General features: G+C 38.0%; 1 protein-coding gene across 1 annotated transcript in view; it reads right to left on the bottom strand.

Annotated features, from left to right (window-relative positions):
* Nucleotides 1-20,085, bottom strand: part of ARSB (arylsulfatase B) — a 76,457-nt gene that overhangs the window by 25,276 nt on the left and 31,096 nt on the right. The window contains exons 5-6 of the mRNA XM_048291874.1: nt 19,322-19,565; nt 11,056-11,126 (exon numbers count right to left, since the gene is read on the bottom strand). Of these exons, the coding sequence (XP_048147831.1) occupies nt 11,056-11,126; nt 19,322-19,565 (315 nt within the window). The remainder of the gene's footprint in view (nt 1-11,055; nt 11,127-19,321; nt 19,566-20,085) is intronic.

Here is a 20,085-nt window from a genome sequence, read left to right as displayed (position 1 = left end):
GGCACAGCATGTTTTTCATTTGCAAGTGATCTGGCCTATAGTTTGACTTGCAGACAGTCTATAAATACATTCAATCCCAGGTCTCTACATTATACCATAAAAACCAGAATTGTAAATAAAAAAAATACAGATTTCCTTTGGTATTTCCCCATTTTTAAGTACCTGGATCTGGGGAAAACAGAAAAGGTTGCAGGAAAGTTTAATGAGGCAACATAAGAACAGAGAAACAGCTTCCAGAATACACCACTCCTAGTGGAGGCCACTTCAGCAATTGGAAAATAGTACTGTCCACACTGTCCATCTGCACACAGAATAAAAGTAGTATGGATCTGACAGACTGTGTCAGAAATGACAATGGATTTTCATTCTGTTTGAATTTTCTTTCCTTTACGTTTTTGATTAAGCACCAACATGATGCTTTACTTGAACATGAGATTTTTTTTCCTTCTAAATTTCAGGAAATTGTTGCTGCCTGTTCCGAGCTTCCCTTCCCCCTCCCCAAGACAAGCCAGGACTTGCCTCTGTCATGTGCTCTGAAGCCCTTTGTTCCAAACGCGGGCAAAACCAAATGTAACTCAAACTCTTTAGCAGTGTCTCATTGGCCGGTCACCCTGGGTACGCCCCCAGTCCTCCCCTTTCCCCTTCTCCCAATAAAAGAAAGGACCAAGAGGGGGCCTGGCCTCTTTGGCTTGCACCCTTTCTGCGAACATCTTGTCTCTGTTTCTATTTGAAAGCTTCTAATTGCAGGAATTGGCAACCAAAAGCTGTATTTCTTCCTCTTTGCTTCTGCTGGTGGTATCAGCTTTGCAACTACTATTGCCGCTTTTAGAGCTACTGAAATGCTGGATTGCCCATGCTACCTCTCTAGGCTGCCCGAGGCTTTCTAAGGCATTGAACTACGAGCCTAGCCAGTAAAAAGCTGTATTTCCACAGGAAATAATATATTGAACATGATTGAAGTTTTTATTATATACCCTAGACCACAGTGGTTACAGTATCGAGAGCAGTGAAAGTACTACATGTTTCATTTCCACTGATGACTATTAAATCAAGTCTTATAAGCATCGAAAATCTGGACTATCTCTAATGTAGTAATATAATTTATACTGTCCCTAAAATCTTAAACCACTCAGATGAATCAACTACTCACCTGCAAGATAAGACTGTATTTTCAAAGAAAAATTTATTGAGAAATAAAAGAGCTAAAGGACAAAAGTTACAGCTAATATTTTTTACAGTTAGGAGATACACTTGGATCTTACATATTTTCTATTTATAAACATAAGGTCTTTTAAAATGCTACATTTGTTTGTTAACAGCATGGAAACACATGGCTGTTCTCAATAGATCTACAAGTCTCCATTTATAACTTTCTCTCCTCTATAACTACAGAAGGAGAAAAAGTCTTCAATACAAGTAGAAAAGGATTCCCCAAACAAAATTCTCACTTGACCATAAACAGAAAATTTTGCACTGTGTTTCACATTGATGTACTATAAATATGTTGGTGCTATACTTCAAGTTTATTTTTAGCATTTTACACAATGGAAACTTCATGACAAGAATTACCTTCTGCTAGTCTTGACTCTATGCAGCATCCTGTCACTTAGTTTTCATCAAGAAATGCACAGGAAAAAGCAAACTCTAGAAGGAGTTTCAAGAATTTCTCCCTATTGCTTTGGCAAAGAGCATACTGTTTTCCTGGCATGAATACAATTCATATTCCTCCAGCAACTGATTCTGTTCCCCTCCAGCACACAGCTCAGTCAACTGAAGTACAATCAGCTCTGGTTAAAAATGCCAGTCTCACCACGATCAGTTTGATACTCAGCAAATTATCTTGACGCTTTTATTGATAACTGCTGAACTTCAGTAAATCTCAGTCAATGAACTGCAAAAATGAAACTAGAGTATCTTTCACAAAAATGCAGGGATTGTTTTTAATTTCCTGATTATAATGGATAATGTTATAAATGCATAGACTATTCTTTCTTGGGATATATTCTTTTGTGGGATATATGATTTGAACCAACTTCATTGTATTGTCTCTGAATTAGCACTTAATATGAGTGAAATCTTGGGAAGAGATGGAGAAATGGGAAGAGATGGAGAAACAGGCAGGAAAAAATGTTATGGATATTTATCTTAACATTCACAGTCACCATCATCCCCAATAAAGCCAAAATTTAGAGCCTACTGAATGTTTCAGAAAATGCATATATTTTAGAGTCTTCATAAACATAGGGAAAAAGCTAAATATCAAAGCCCCAGCAGGTAATTTAGACTGTTTTAAGGAAAGAATATATAAGAGTATCTTGCTTGGGAACAGACTGGTTTTGTGTAGACATTGCTTGTTGTACATTAACAAACCTTTAATCATAACATTATTTAGTGCTTCTTAGACTTTTGTCTTCCTATGAAGCACCAAAGACAAAAAATCTCATAGAAATCAAAGCTCGAAATTACAAGGTAGCTTTGAATAGCACTGTTTAATTATCATTTTCCCTCTTCACAGTAACAAACAAACTGTCAATGTGAGAGCTGAACAAGTCCTTCATGGCTATTTCTAGGCCTGCTGCAGTGCTGTGGATTCCTGTTTTAGGTGATAGTCTGTACTACAGCAGATAGACAATTCTCCTCACCAGAGAGAAAGTCTTGCACATTTTTTGAAAAGGCTAAAAGTCACACAAGGCACCTTCTTCCATCGACACTTCTACGTCTTCACTCAGATAAAGTCAATTCATTTTTGCTTTTCTGCTCATTCTTCTAAAACCAACAATTTTTCCTTCATGTTTATAGTGAATAAAATACATATTCTACAGTGTTTTCTGGAAGATAGCTCATTAGTCAGTACTAGACAGTAGAAAGTAACTTTTCTATTTCAGTTACAGAAATAGAACTTTTATATTGGCTTATTCCATTTATAAGGTACATTTCTGAAGTTGCACAAGTATGTGTAGCTCTGATGCCTTAATTAATGTGAAAGTTCACAAAAATAAGCCAGAAGAAAGAACCATCTTGTTACAGCCACTTTGAAATGCAGATGGCTCTGTGAGCTCACAAGGCCTTTGCATAAATGTATTTTGTACTGATTTCTCTTTTTTTGAACCATGATGTGTAGAGCAATTATTTCACCTCAACAAGGAAACTCTGGAAATGTCAAGGGCTTTTCCAACCTATACTGTGACAATGAATTACCGAAGAAATAAGGGGTTTTGCTACTTCACTGAGGAAAGACATTTTGTGACCTTTTGCTGCTTCATGGCAATAATGAGTTTTCTACCAAACTCTGAGTCTTTCTCTTATTTTATTAAAATAAAAACATTTGAGGAATAGCCTTGACCTTAACCTTGAGAGAATGAACAGAATACTGATCTTAAGAAGCAGATGAGCCCTGAGATACTGTAACTTCTGCCATCATGTTGACAAGGTGTAGGGCTGTGCTGTACACAAACTTAAACAGTGAAGCTCATCTATCTTAATTCACTTAGTTAAATGCTACAAACATACAGATCTAGTATTATTCCTTCTAATGTCAGTTTTATCATATTAATGTTTGATTCCAAAGGAAAGGATTAGAATGAATTAGAATATCATATTCAGTCTCCTACCTTTCAAAATACATACTCTGCTTAATTTCAAGAAGAGTAGACATTTGAAGTATTCACCTTCTTTTTTTGCAACATATTATTTCTTTTCAAAAATACCCCACCACAAAAACAATTGAGTTCAATCCAGAATCACTGAGGGCAGCAAAAAATCCCTGTGCACATCAACTGGGTGAAGTGTTTATCCAGGTTACTACATTCTTACACAACTACAGAATGAAAAAATTGAAATTATTCTAAATAAGAGCAAACTTAATATTACAGCCTACAATGCTAAACATCACAAGAAGAGAGACAGCAAAAAGAAATGTTAGACTTTCACTCCCAATGGGAAAATAAGAAAAACAGAAAACAAAATCTTACTTTTCCCAGGAAACAAATTTTAACTGATTGCAATGCAACTTATGAATTATTGAAGATACGTCATGTTGTGATGGCCTTGTATGTGAAACACCCAAACCCCATCTGCATCACTGTAATGAGGCAATGTTGAAGGTAAAGAGAACTGAACAGCAACTCTAACAACCTGTGCACAATTAAAATTTTTCAGGTTTATGGCTCAGAGATATCTCATTTGAAAAATGTAATCTACTATTTACAGTCAAGACCTGCAAAAAAATATAAAATGCTAGCGTTATGTTCAAATAATTACAGAATACAATGAAGAATAAAAAAGCAGTATAGAGGGATTTCTGGATTCCCATCATGACACTTGCATTACACACTTAATCAAGTGACCTAACATTTCTAAATTCTAGAAGAGATTATCTACATCCCAAAGGAAACATGGGGATTAGTATTTATGAGGCTCACCAAACATGCAATCCTCTACTATTAAGTACTGCAGGGATGGATGGTTCACACTGAGACGCAGATGGGCTACGAGCCAAGGCAATGCAGAACCACAGCCCAAACTTCCTTACAGCAAGAGCTACACCGTAGAAACTCATACAGCTGACAGTCAGAAGAAAAACACCACTTATGTCTGATGTGAATGGCAGAAGAGCTAGCTGGAACAGCAGCCGCCCACTAAGGAGTGGAGCTGAGCTCTGCTCAAAACTGCAGGTCAGCATGACATGCACTGGGATCCAGGGTCCAATGTCGGCAAATCCTGCCTTACAAACTTACAGGGGGTCATTGCAATTTATGATATTCTTGAAATGGGAAGATGATAGAGTCCAGAAGGCCAGCATGCATATGTATAATTTTGCAGAAAAATGGTAATTTGGAGAAGCAAAGAACATACCTGTTTTGGTCCGTTCTCGACCATTCTCCCATTCCAGCTGTCGCTACGTAAGCTCAGTCAGCTGACCATACTGGTCAATTTTCTGCAGTTTTGACTTGAGAGTAGACTCTGGGTCTTATGCCTATCACAGACATGGAGTATATTTATCCCATTCAATGCCCACCCAGCACATTCATTCACGCATCTTCTGCTGCTACTGAATAACTCCATTATGACAGATTTTTTTCCCACTTTTTTCTTCTTTTTTTTAACCTTTTTGTTAAATAATTCTAAACAAGATAGATCATCAGTAATAGAACTGGGGAGGAAGTAATTTCTGTCCTACAAAGTCTCAGGAATCATCTTTTACATAGGCAAAATAAGCAATAAATGGGACCTAGAGGAGTCTAGAGTGTCTATTCCTTAATCAAGATGAATCATTTTGGTATATGCATGGATATAATATATAATGCTACAGCCATTATAATGCAATTTTAATGCCCATGAATGACACATCAGTCCCAGAACAGGAAAGGTTTCTCTATTGTAATATATCATATGTTCATTCTGCATATAGCAGATCTAGCCCGTTATAAGCAATCATTTATTTTGGCAATTAAAAGTGCAATATATGAGGTAATGCCTTCTTTCAAATGTCAAGGAGAGTAATGTAAAATTTGATTGATTTTGCTCTAGGCAAATAAAAGTTTGGAGAAAAATCACAAAATGTTTTTACAAGTTCTCTGTCTTGGATGTCTGCCTCTGAATAGATATATCTTCCAAATAAACTGACTACAATTAGTAATCTACAATGTTATTATGCCTTTGAAGTTTTAGTTTATGGTTAAGTTTGGAATTTTAAATGAAGGTAAAAGTTTTTTTCAGCCCAAGCTAGCCCCACCCAAAACATATTTATTTTGAATACATATTTCTAATTTAAAGAAATTCAAGTTCTTTTTGAAGAGGAAGTGATGCTACAAATGTCATCTACAAGATTTTGTGAAAGTCACTAAATTCATTAATGAATTTAGCAAGTCAGATTAAAACTAATACAGTGTGTACTGACAGATTCTGATTAACAACTCTGAATTAAAGGGTACATTTCCTTTCAGCATCTCTTTTAGCTCTGATTCTCAAAATAAAATTGCCTTCTGTGGGATATAAAGTTTCAATACTGCTTCAAGACAGGCCATCTAGAAATGACTGTGGTCAGAAATAAGTTTGGTTTAGCAGTTAGGGGAATTGAGACTTAAAACCAGTTGGGTTTTAATTTAGCTGAATCACCAAAACTTGATGAAATGCCATAAGGCTGTTTAAAAGACAGCAGGATCTTTCACAATGGAAGAGCTGATGTCATCTGCACAGCTGCCAAACCATCAACAACTTGGCTATTTTCTTATTTTTAAAGACATAGTAATGAAAATGGGGCAAAGCAATTTTGTTTCTTTTCTCTTCAAATGTATGTAAATCAGATTTTTTGACTTAATGCAATTTTTAAGTTACTTTATGCATTTTATTTGTGCTTTCTTAACCTATACAGTACAGAGAAAATTATACGCTCAACGTAATTTTAGCTTTCTGTTTTTAATTTTCTTATTTTACTACTGAATCCTTAAACCTAACAGAAAATGTGGATGTTTCAGACCCAAACCTGAAAAACAGTAGATTTTTCATAGCAAATTCACATAATTGTAAACTCTCTAATAAACTACAAATCTACATTGAGACCAAGCAATTGAGACACACATTAATCACTTCAGAAAACAATCAAGAGTGTGAGGAAGAAACAACCAGAAAGACAAAAGCAATGGCTTTTAGCAAGGAGGGAGAGGAGCAATCGCCTCTGAGTGGATCCAGCTCCATCTGAGAGCTCATCAAACTGGTATAGCACAGCAAGGTTAACCAGAAGATGTGGCTTCCCACTCCTTCCCTCCAGGGTTCTGGTTCCAAAAACAGCCAGACAGCACCAGGAAGGTTGCCGCTCCCTCTGCCTCCCCTCTTACAACCACACAGCCTCCTTCCCCCTGCCTTGGGTTGCCACTGGCATCTATCAACCCCCCCAATGTGCGGATTCCACATGACAGAGGAAACCAGGCTAGCAAGTTGGATCGGTTCACACAGGTATCCAGAGACTGCCAAAATGAATGCAAAATAAGCATTAGGATCATGTGGCTGGGAATGGGGGGGGAAGAAAGTAAAGCACATCCCCAGCAGAAACCTGTTGGATTACTTCATCATGTATCATGAAACAGAAACCTCAGGGTTTAATTTCAGAGCCAAGAGAATCAGTCTCACCTGTCCCCCAAAACTCCTAGTCCCATTCTTTGTGCCAAAATGAGCGCTTGGCTATCCAGCATACATCTGGGCGGGGAAAAAAAGGCTTATTAAAACCTGAACCAGTATCCTGACCTGGTTCATAGCCCAGCTCTGTGAGTAGTTTTGGTGACCCATGAGAAAGGGGATCAGTGGTGGGGCATTGTGGGAGGCAGGATATCCTCTGTGGTAGCAGCACCAGCCTACTAGCTTAAACTCCACGGAACTACTGCCTCTGGCTGAGGCTCCCAACATGGTCAGAACTGATCTTAGCTGGTGAGTCCTGTGGCCAGACCCTCCATCTGCCACCAACCACACAGTGATCCCCTGCTCCCAGTAACACAGCTCCAGGGCAGGTTGATTCAGCCCACTGATGTGGTAGAAATCTTTCCTCCTCTTTTGCCTGGCTACCCAAAACAGTCTGAAAGCTGATCTGGCAGAAGAATCATCTTGTCACCATGGGATTTCTACATCTAACACAAGTGAAGGAGGAAGGACGGAGGAAAGGGAGAGGACAGGCTAGCCATCTTGGCAGTAGCTTGCAACCCCCAAAGACCACAACCCACCCCTCTTCTCATCCTAGTTTTGGAGATCCCACCCTAGGTTTTCATTCCACTGTCTGCTCTTACACAAGTACAATTGTTATAAGTCTGCACCACAAACCAGATCAGTTTGTTGAGAGAAAAGCTTGTTTTTAACCCCAACCACTCCACTGGGCTGGCACAGGTCAGAACGAGGCTGTAGGCAAGGTCTGCGGCCAGGGAGAGGAACACTTTTCTTAGCACTAAAGATGAAATATGAAGAATTCCAGTTTAAAACACTGCCCATGTGTGTCAGACCACATGGAAGGTTTATATTTGAATGAAAAGAGTATCTCTTCTGAGAGAGAAGATGATTTACTTGAAGTAGTCAGTGAAATAAGACCTGAGCACTTTTTTGTAAAATGGAATGGTGGGCAAACTAATTTACAGTGTTTTCCCTCTTGTGCTGTTTAGAATTAACAATAGGAGAAGTGCAGTACTTTGATAAAAGACTACTGCAGGGCTACAGTATTTGCCACTGGACATCAGGTCCTGAAAAAAGGTAAGTAGATGATGATCAGTAGATTAATCAGATCTGCTGGAGTAACCCCGATTGATGTCCAGAGATCAGAAAGCAGCACTCAGTCTGAGAAGCTGCAAAGTTATGTGATACTACCCCACAAGTGGTAAACACACAGCCCAAGGTCAGGTCTAACAGATTACAGCAGCAGAGGTGTTGTTAGCTCTGTAATCAATGCACCATGTCTTATTACTTTAACATTCTGTTGAAAACTTGGCTGTAACAGTGGACTCGTCACTAAACTAATTAATGTCTTTTGCACAGATTCTTCCTAGGAGGAGTGCTTATTTTGGTGTAAAAAATCTGAACAGAACAAAGATCAGTTTTCCTATTTCAGTTTAAAAACCCTGTTAATTACATGAGACATCCCATCATTCATGCTACTAAACATATCTATATAATCAGTTTATTCTGATAGAGATGAAGATAAATGCATCCATTAAATAAAAATATATTATGGTGAAAGAATGTATACATTACAGGCAAAACCACTCAAGAGTTCGGGAACACTGAACCTGCCCTGAGTGAGTAAAATAGTAACTTAATGCTCTACATGTGCCCAACTACAACAGCACTGTCTTCTCACCTGATTGCCTACAACAACCTGAAAAGTCCTTTTTTTGTTATGTTTAACAGAATCTTGAGATTTAGTTGCCTAACTGCTGTTCCACAGTTAGGAACAACTTTGCAAACTCAAAGATTTGGCTAATCTTATCTTCCAGTTATTATTTCTCTTTCTAATTCAAATTTCTACAAAAAAAGAAAACATCAGTTTAATAGGAATACCTCATCTGACACAAGATGATTTAGGTGATGATAGTAGACTAGGACAACAGCAAAATGTGCATAAAGAAGGTCAAAGGTTACATAGGAGCTTAGAAAGAACCCAGCAAAACCTGCAAACGTGTTTTAGCACCATAGGCAAAAGAGTACTCTGATGTCAAAACAGTTAGGATATGGGAACAATAAACAGTCAAGGAAAGAGCAGGAGTCCAGAGTGATACAGTTTATCATCTTGGTGACAAGAAGATTGCATGGACAGTTTAAGACGCTTTTTTAAAAAAAAAAACCCAACAAAACATGACTACTGAAAATCTGAAAGTACTTGTACATTCCAAGTTTTGTGTCTCTCTAACCTATCCACAATAGATACACCAGTATAATTTTTCTAGATGTTAACTCTAAACTTATTACTCAGTTTCAATAAATGAAAAACAGACACTAAGTAGAAATCAGCTGACTTACATACATATACAATTACTCCTAATAACTCAGGCTGCTAAATAGAAATCTTAATCCTTACGTGACAAAGCATAATTTCACTAGGAGGCACAAAGTAATTTGCCAAAAGAATAGGCTTTTGCTGAGAAGAGACAGGGAAACCCTGTATGGTGCACAAGAACATTATGTAAGAAGAGTTAAGTTTTTGTTTTTAATTACTGCAGTTTTGAAAAGGTACATAAAAACATAGTAAATTTACAGGCATGCATATAACTTCTTCTGTTCATGATTCTTAAAAGCTGCGTATCATCCAGCACAAGAGTTCCACCTACTACAGTTTCTTGAGTCTCAGACCCGCTTCTTGCTCACATTTCATGCAATGCACACAAAAACTAAGGACATGATGTATGTAGCAAACAGTGAACAATCATCAGAGCATGGCATCATGCAAGAGATTTGAGGCTGTATTTCCAAAGAGCTCAGGTTCCTGAAAACCTCTTGCTTGTCCCCCTTCTGCTTACTCCAGGAATCTGTCGACTCAAACACCTCTGCTGAGCTCTATCACAGGCCATTCCCACAAGGAAAAGATGGTCTCCGAAGTATGCCTGAGAATACCTCGCCAGGCCACAACATTGTACAGGAATGCTATGACTCACTGACATTTTTGAAGGGAAATTGGAGTAGCTACACCTTAATTCAATCAGTATGTAGGAATTATCTGCAAGCAGTGCTGCCCAGCACTAGATAGGTGCAATGTTGCTCCTTCTCAGAAAAGCATCACAGAACCAGATGTGCGTTGCAAAAGGCCACCTTACCCATTTTCAGCCAGTTATTGCAGCACAACATGTATTTGTCTTGCAGGCGACAGATCACTGTCTCCATTGCACTACTTCTTCTCTGCCTGGATTTACTTCTTTATATAATGAAATACAGAAATGCTATAAAAACACTGGAAGGGACCTGTTCCAACATTCTGTATGAAAAAAACATCTGCCTTAAAAGTTTGTAATCCGTAGCAAACTAGCAATATTGAATCATAAAACAGATGGCACTCAAAAAGGGCTATAGAATTAGCAAACTTCAGCTCTAATTCATGTGATTGTGGCATTAAGGATCCAACCCACATGATTATGGAACAAAAGCAATCACAAGGCTTGGAACTTCTCAGCTCCTCACAAACTCAAGCTTTCCATTTGCAAGGTCATATTATATGGCTGTATCAAGATGCATGAGGACGAGCAGCTCATTTGGAACTCTGGAGAGAGGGTTTGGAAAGGGTTGCTGGCAGTGTGCCTCCCTGTGCACCTCAGGCACACAGCTACTCCTCAACATTTCCATGTCCCAAAGCACTTTATTTATTACTCAGCAGTGTATCAGAGCTCTCTGAAATAGGAAGCCCATGTAGATCATGTTGAAGTACTTACACTATCCAGGGGATGACGTTTCTGTATTTTAAAGCTATTTACTTAAAAGCAAAAGGCATCCTACTGTATTTTGTTTCACCTAGAAGAAAATACTTCACTTACGGAAGACAGGAAATGCTTAGAAGACAAACTGTATGTTTAATAAAATCTTGAGCATACTCACATGGGAAGTCATCCACAAACATGGGGTCTATGTTATGCAGCAGTTCCACTCTGGGAGAAGGTCTTCCTTCGCTAAGAGAGATTTCAAAAGGAAATGTTAATTACCTTCTACAGCTCATTAGGATTCTGCATCCTTTATTTTAAGGCTTTTTGTCTTCTTAATAGAGAGTGAGCTCATAACTGTAAATTGATTATTATCAATTTTAATCTGAACGCTCCTTTCCGGCTGAGCAGCAACAACTTCTGCCCCTACAAGTTTTCCCGAACTTCAGTGGTGTTTATTTGGATTATTCATAAGTTTACAGAGTACAGAATTGTCTTTACCTAAGCAGGGTTTTACAGCAATCAACTTTAAGAGTCAAATTTCGCAGCATAAGCTGGCATGGCACTTGCTGTGCTCTCTGCATACCTGAGCAAGTGCTGGAAGCGTTATGGCTGGGTCAAAAAACACCACAGGCATTGCTACCCCAAAAAAACCCCACCTTTGATTTCTAATTGAGGTCACCAGGATTGTTTAGATACTTTGAATCTCACTGTGTTAAAAAAAATCACCCTTCTTTTTCTAAACATTCACTACATAGAGATGGTGTGGAATAAGCCTCTGAACTCACTCACAAATTTTCTTAGCTAAGTAAATCCCAGACCTAAAAAACTGAGTAAAGGAAATTTACTCCTTATAAAGGGCAACATGAGTAGGAAGACATAATTAGAAAGAACCTTGGCTACATGAAGACACAACAACAATTTATTATTTGACATTGAACCTAAATATATCCTTTCAGGAATTTCCAAATAATTCAACTTGTTTTTTCTTTCATTAAAGAGCTTAACTTAAGGCACAAAAATTCAACCAGGGCCCCTAAACTTCTTAACACCAAGAATAAAAAAATCAGGTAGTATAAACCTCAGTGAAGACCTAAAACATTACAGTTATTTTAATATATAAAAAATAGCATTAAACAATATTTACTTGTAATTTAAAATTTCCAGTAACAAACAATTAAAATAATACTTTTCTATTACAGTTCTAAAACCATTTCTGGATGTTACATTTTAAGTGAGTACAGAACTTAAGGAGAACTAAAAAACTAAATGTGTTCAGGTAATATAGTATTGTAATTAATACAGAGTAATTACATTAATTAAACTACAGTGTTGGTAATTCAAGGTATAGGAACTGCCACAAAAACGTTCCTCCCAAAATGTGGGTGAAAGGTTAAGTGCCCACCCCCCGGTATCTATAGTAGTCACACCCTTAATTAAAGAATGTTTGGCCTTATTTAAACATATTTCATCTTAGATTTAATAAACTCTGTCTCTATGTGCTCCATTGACAGCTGTGGTCAAGTGTGCCTTTCACCATCTGTTCATAGGTAACAATAACAAGAACCAGCTAGCAAAAGTTAAACTAGGATTCAAATTTATAGCCTGTGATTGACTCTGCAATAACTGTCTGGGAAGGTTTTCTTGCAATTTCTGAGCTGTATCTACATGTTTCAGTGTATTTTAAAAGAATGAAAGCACCAGAGTTATGCTAAGTAATCCACTATCTTCCACCAGAGTCAAATACAGAAGAATTAAGTAACTTACTGCTATTTACTTTTCATCTTTATAGATTCAATATTCATACAGACCCACTCAGTATTCACACAGTGCTGTGTGACCAGCAGGGCCAGAGAGGGGATTCTGCCCCTCTGCTCTGCTCTGCTGGGACCCCACCTGCAGTGCTGCATCCAGCTCTGGGGTGCCAGCACAGGAAGGACATGGAGATGTTGGAGCGAGTCCAGAGGTGGTCACGGAGATGATCAGAGGGCTGGAGCACCTCCCCTTTTAGGACAGGCTGAGAGTTGGGTTTGCTCAGCCTGGAGAACAGGCAGCTCTGAGCAGCCCTCATAGCAGCCTTTCAGTACTTAATGGGGGCCTACAAGAAAGGTGGGGACAAACTTTTTAGTAGGGCCTGTTGTGACAGGACAAGGGGTGGTGGCTTTACACCAATGGACAGTTGATTTAGATTGGATATAAGAAAGAGATTTTTTATGGTAAGGGTGGTGAAACACTGGGACGGGTTGCCCAGAGAGGTGGTAGATGATCCATCCTTGGAAATATTCAAGGTCAGGTGAACAGGGCTCAAAGCAACCAATCTAGTTGAAGATGTCCCTGTCTAAAGCAGGAGGGTTGGCCTAGATGACCTTTAAAGGTCCCTTCCAACCAGCCTACTCTATGATTCCATATGAGTCTCTGATTATACCAAGTGTATTCATAGTGTTCAAGCAGACTAGTATTCCTATATCACTGAAGGTAACTTTCTTTATAGCTTTTAACGTGGACAGTGGATATTCTACACTAAATATGGCTATTTACATTACAGTTGATAGAACACAAAAAAGGAAGATTACACTTGTATTAATGTAATTTTTTCATGCTGCAGTTGTCATTATTATTGAATCAATTTTTGTTCTGGGATAGAATACTGGTATTAGTACCTTGGAGGTGTGATTTATTTGTAGTCATGAGATATACTCCCTGAAGCTTATGGCATCACTGCATTAAGTTGTGTAGAGCTTAATTACACGGTACTGAGCTGCTTTTCAGTTTGAGTGTTACTCCAGTAATTTCTATTGTGCAGAGCATGGACGTTTACAACCAGCATATATCACAAAACAATAGCCAAAGAATTTGGCGCTGTATGTTGAAAAAAACATCTGTCTCACAGCAAAAGACATCAGGAAAACAGAAACAACGCTCTGGGGAGAACAAATAGGAAATTCCCTGGAAGCACCTTAACTCTGCCCTCCTTCCCTTTTACAAAACTCCACAGAGACACGGACTCAACTACAGATTCACCTTGGCAGATGTTCTGCAAGGGTATTTTGCATCAGGAATATAGTCTAGCCAACAGACCTACAATAACAAAGCAATAATACTCTGTGGGAAACCTGCCTTTGTATTTTAGTAACTGCCTGTGTAACCATATCTTACAATGCTCTAATTTTAGAATATTTATTTTTAGACTTCAATACCCTAATACATCATCCCTCCCCCTAAACATAAGGAACATTTCATATTGTCTGGTTATTATTCTACCATGTCTGATGGTAGAGTAATTAAGATATGTCTTAATTATAGAATTAAGCAGTTAAAAGCTGCTGTTTTTCAAAACAGTCCTCTATGTAAGAACGGCTTAATGAAAGCATATGGCCTAACTTCAGTGTTGGTATGAGAATCAGCTAGTTCATGCTGAGAACGTTGCTTTATCTTCCGATTTGGAAAGTACTTAAAACACACAGAAAGATCTATTATCCCTTAGCGAGCACAAAGATCTACATGCAATCTTTCACTTTTGCTGTTGTTAAGACAGCCAAAAGGTGTCCTTGGAAAGAAATCCAAGGTTTATCAGGGTAAGTACGTTTGTCTTGCACAAAAACAATCGCAGTGTCACTAAGCAAAATCTAAGCCTCTATAACCTTGTCATATTTCTCTGGGTCTTACTTGTAATGCTTTCCTAAAATAATTATTTCAGATGTGCTGCAAATAAACAGTACTCTCAGCTTTAGACTGCTCTTTCCTCTGTGTTAATTTATAACACAACAATGACAATTTTTTTTGAACAGGTGCTTGATTCCTAAAACAAATGTACCCATTCAGTACAGAACACAAGCTGATCTTATTTCATTTACTTCACCCAATCAATTAAGATATTTCCAACATTACAAAAATATAAAAATGAAAGTTTCCCTACAAAACAGATGCGTAAAACCTTAAACTCTCTGCTTAATAAGCTTTGACAAAATAATAGTTATTTGTACTGTATTTTATCCTGAATCTCTCAGTGCCTATCATACTGCTTCATGTGGTCTACCATTCAATTTTTCTGTTAATGCAAAATAAAATACTTCGAGCATGGACATGCTAGATATTCAGTACTGAAAATCAAGATGTATCAAAAAAAAAAGTATCAACCAAAGCAAATTTTTATGTAAGAAAAACTATTTCGCCTAGTGTCTCGATTTCAATAGCGTAGTAAGCATCTGGGGAACAGATGTTTCTTAAAAATGCCGGTGCCTTTTGAGATACTTGGAAATATGCAGTAAAATTTAGACTCCTTGACTGGTTGCATTTTAGTATTGTTCTTGCTATTCTCAATTGCTATTTTTGTAAAATATATCTGTGATACTATCACTGTATTTTCAGAAATAATTTGTAATATGTACATAGTTTTAGAGCTATATTGTAGTCTTACCCATGATAATCTAAGGCAATAAAAAAAGGGAAATCTACTATGATTTATTATCTATTTATGAACCTTTATAAAATGTTGAAAATGTTGATATCTGAGATTAGAAAAATCTGATAGCTATCCAAAAATAGGTTGACACAGTGATACTACACTAAGCTATTTTCAAAAATAAGCAAGAGACATCAAAGTAGAAGTTAAATTTCATTCCAAAGGTACTTGGAGGAGAATAAAAATTAGTTAGCATGGGTTTAATTATATGCTGCAACAAAATTTTGCACAGAAAAATAACCCAAGATTGGTATGCATGGAGAAAGACTAGTAAAATCCATGTGTGGAGACAACAGTACGAACACGAGAGCAGGGAAAGGGCTCTTGTAACAGCCCACGTTAATGACAATCCAGACTAGCACGTCAGCAAAACCCCAGCACATGGAGGCAAGTTCCACTGGACAGGGACATCTCTAGACAAAGCAGTGATGGCCCTCAGGGACTCACAGAGGTGGCGCAAGACATAGACACAGCATCAGAAGGATACAAACAGGCACAATCGGAACACAGAACACAACCTGTGCAGTTACCAACTGAAGAAGAACACAAAAGAAGCTTGAAGGACTTCACACATGGCATCCCTGGACCTTTGCACTGCAGCAATAGATGCTGGGCCCATTATGTGTTCACAAACATCCTGGTGTCAGGATGCCAGGTGGATGTCTTGAAATCCTCTGCCCCTGTGTCTGGCTGGGCAAACTTCCTAGACACACACCTCTTGGTAAGACTGTCAGGCAGTGAGTATGTGAGCAAAACCTGCTCTATTTCAGTTTCTATTGTAAATAAAAACCCATTCCTCTTTTATTAGGTCTCTCATTGATAGAGTGTTGAAATAGTAATGGGTCAGCAGATGGATTTGGAAGCAGCGGACAAGCTTTTGAGTTAAAATCCCTGTCAAAGAGCTTTTAAGTATCATACAGATTTTAACCTGAGTTCACACTGTGAGAACATAAACACTGTGCTTCCTCAGTTTCATGCACTGCATGAAAGAAGAATAGAGTATAGCTAACCAAAAAGAATGCAAAAGAAGATATTTTGGTCTACAAGAAATGTGCTTCTGAACATCATCTTTTCCTGCTATTTCCTCCTAACCATTAAATGTCTTCTGTTTTTTCAGGTCAAAATTAAATAGAGGAGGCATGAAAGGAACACTTGGGTATGTGACTCTCAGCATTTCTTTATACTACTTAACATTATAGGTGTCATGGTAATGTTATTCCTAATTTGGACTACCAGTCATTTAAAGTCATGATAGAAAGTTCATTTTGGTCTAGAATTTCAGAATTTATACTTAGGATTTAAAAATTTATGTTAAATTTCTGTGTATTGTATATATAATCATATTTCTATAGTATACTACATTTATACATATTTTCAGTAGTATAGTATTTATTATAAAATATTACATTTTATGGTATTACCTAAATATTGTATTAAGAACCCATCTTTTAAATACTGATCATTAGTAGACAGATATCTGAAATAGATTCAATATTTTTGTGACTTCTGAGAAGACCTGCACCATCCCACATATTCTTTTGAATATCTAAATCAAGGTTTCAAATTTATGATATTTTCCCTTTTGATTACACACATAAGAAACAGCAGGCTCAGGATAAAAGTTCTTCCTCCCCCATCCCTCCCCAAAGACAAAATCACAAGAAGCTTATGCCTCAATCTATATTAGACTGTACTGAAAAAAATAGAGATATAACACAGTGATTAATTTCCTTTTTTCGAATGAGTTACAATATTAGAAAGTCATAATTTCACTCATTATGAGCCACTCGGTCTCAGAAAAACAACATATTTGAACTTTTCATCAGATATCACCAAAAGGGCACCGTGCCTTCATTGTTTACTATCCAATATTCAAGTGACCTTTTGAATTATGGTCATGAAATTTAATACACTCATTTATCCTAATTACATAGGAAAATCATGTGAAATTTGACATTTTGGCTGCAAGGTCAACCAAGGAACAGCCTAACAATTAGAAAACCTGACTTGTTACCTGTCCAGACAGAGGCCCTCTGTTTAACACACCCGGAAACACTGGTAGTCACCTGTTCCTGGCAGTGCCAGCAAACATTGCATTATTCCCTTTACAAAGAGAGAAATGCAAATATCAGCAACGTGCTGGCACTGCTGTACCTCTCCTTCCCAACAACTCTCCTGCTGAAGTAACCTGATCTGAGAAGATCAATCCATTGCAAAAAATACATGGTTGAAACGGAATCTGAAGTAGGCAGGAATTCTAATGGTAGCTGGAAGAAAAGTCTATGGTTTAGGTGTACTCTGAATCTTGCTGATGCTAAGTTTTCCCACAGGAAGACTGACAAGTAAAACATTTTACTTTTTCTGGCTGGATGGGAGTCTCCATTCCTTCCTGGCAGTTAATGATCCTTGGCCTCAAGTATACCTATCGTTATCTCCTTCCACTTGGAAGAGAGCCATACAGTACACCTGGGCACAAGGCCATCAGGCTCCTGTAAACTTCAGCTACTACAGGAAACCACCCCTTAGCTCCTCAGAAACCCAGGCAGCACTAAGAATGAAATCAAGCTTACCAGAGTCAAACAGGTAATGCTACAGGTATAGACAAAACAATTCTGAACTCAGGATACGGGTTTTAGTTCTGGGGAGGTGTGGGGGGGTGGGTTTGGTTTTCTCTCTTTGTTGTTTGTTCCAAGGTCTTTACAGTGCTAACCATGGATGGGCACATCGGTTCAATTCTGCCTACTCTAACTCTCAGTTTCTCATCTCAGTCCCTAACCCAGACAAGCACTCCTGCTCATGCTTGTTTAGGAATTGCATTTAACTCTTGCAATTCACAGTCTAGGATACTAAGACACACACAAAAAAGAAAGGGACAAAAGGTGACAACACACATAATGCAGTATAGTCTACCCACTATAAAAACAGAACAAAGACTACCAAAAGAAACAGAACACTAATCCTCAACTGAATGGCATGTAGGAAATAGAATTGTTAGTCCTTTTAGTCTGCTTTAGTAGTATTGAAATGTCAATCCTACATTATTCTTATGTGAATTAAAACTACACTTGAAGACCTACTAAAATAAATATAACTTCTATGAAGATAAGCCCTATCAGTGAACACATTACATGCGGCACAGAAAAGGAAGTAACAAAGGAATTTAAACCATTGCAATTTTTGCAAAACCAAAGGTTGGTCACAGAACTTTCAAATTCAGGAGAAACTAAGGTTTTAAGGACTTTTTAATCCATCTTAGTGGAATAAAAGAATACCGAAATAACCTAGCTGGAGCTATGCTGCGTCTTTTTTCCAGTCATCTAAGCATGTCTGCACTGTGCTTTTGAATATTCCAGTTTGCTTGAATCACTCACAACAACACAATTTTCAAGAAGCAGGTCAGGTCTACTTTTGTAGCTCATCTCACAGGCTTGAGACACTGGACAGCATGACATGGGTCTGTGCAAATGGTTACACATTGAGCCAGCCTGACAAGTCCTGTACTGAGCTAACAAACCATCAAAGTGGAATCCATGTTCAGTGAGTTTAATGTCTGCATAGATTTCCCACGTGTCCAATTCCAGACCCATATGGCAGACATACCTGACTGAGCTTTGTAGCGAGCAGGGTTTGGTCGATAAAATTTACCAACTCATACCTCATGCTATGCAAAATCAGTTAACATACTTCAGGATCACAGAGTGTTCTTGAAAAATTATACCATGCTTGCGTGCTGTTGTGTTCATACTGAAAACTTTGAAATACCAACTTAAAGCTGTATGGAGGCTTTGCATCTGTGACCAGGATTAATTTGCAACCTGGATAATTCTCTCATGGATAGCACGGTTAACTGCATTTATACCTTCCCTTTATTTTGGGAAAGGAACAGGTGATATTTCCCTCCCCATTCCAGTTCTGTTTCCTGGGCTGATTAAATTCTTCTCATACCAGAATGATGACTTGATGATTTGACATGCAAGTTTACCTGATAGCTTTCCAAACATCAAAGCCATCCAAAGGCTTAGTGCCATTGGTATGTCCTCCAGCAAGGTGCACCAGGGTTGGCAGCCAGTCAGAGATATGGATGAGTTCATGACTTTCCACACCTTTTTGTTTCAGCAAAGGACTTGCAACAAAGCCTACACCTCTCACTCCTCCTTCCCAGAGAGTCCATTTTCTCCCTCTCAGTGGCCAGTTATTTCCACCTGCTAAAGTTTGTCCTCCATTATCTGAAAAACAAATAAACAAAAGGAATTCTTGGTAAGAAAGAAACAGAACAATCCTCCCCACAACACCTATTCATCCATTTGAAAAAATATTTTCACAATACAGGTGTGCCATGCAAGTACTCGCATAGTGCTGTTAAGTGTTTATACGAGGTCTAACATTCTGGGCCAAGTAACAAACATTTGTTACATTTTAATACCTACAAATTTTATCAGTGAAAAGTTACTGCTAGGCAGAAACAATACCATACTAGAAGAAAACAATTGAGAAAGACTGTGCTAAGAACGTCTTCTGACTGTGATTCAAAGTACCATTAGGTATCCAAAGCTTCCAGAACCAAAGTCTTCAAAAATTTAGTTTCAACTAATTTAAAGACCACAAGAAGATTTGCTATCAATGCCATTATTAGTACTCAGAATACACTGGTTTCCAAGGCAGTACAGTATCCTTAAAATGGAAACCTGTTACTCCAGTCTCAGGACAATACTTGCACACCTAGTTTAAAAGCAGGTTTTTTTCCAA

This window comes from Corvus hawaiiensis, chromosome Z (genome assembly GCF_020740725.1).
Source record: "Corvus hawaiiensis isolate bCorHaw1 chromosome Z, bCorHaw1.pri.cur, whole genome shotgun sequence".
Lineage (NCBI taxonomy): Eukaryota > Metazoa > Chordata > Aves > Passeriformes > Corvidae > Corvus > Corvus hawaiiensis.
This window is presented reverse-complemented; position numbering and strand designations above follow the sequence as displayed.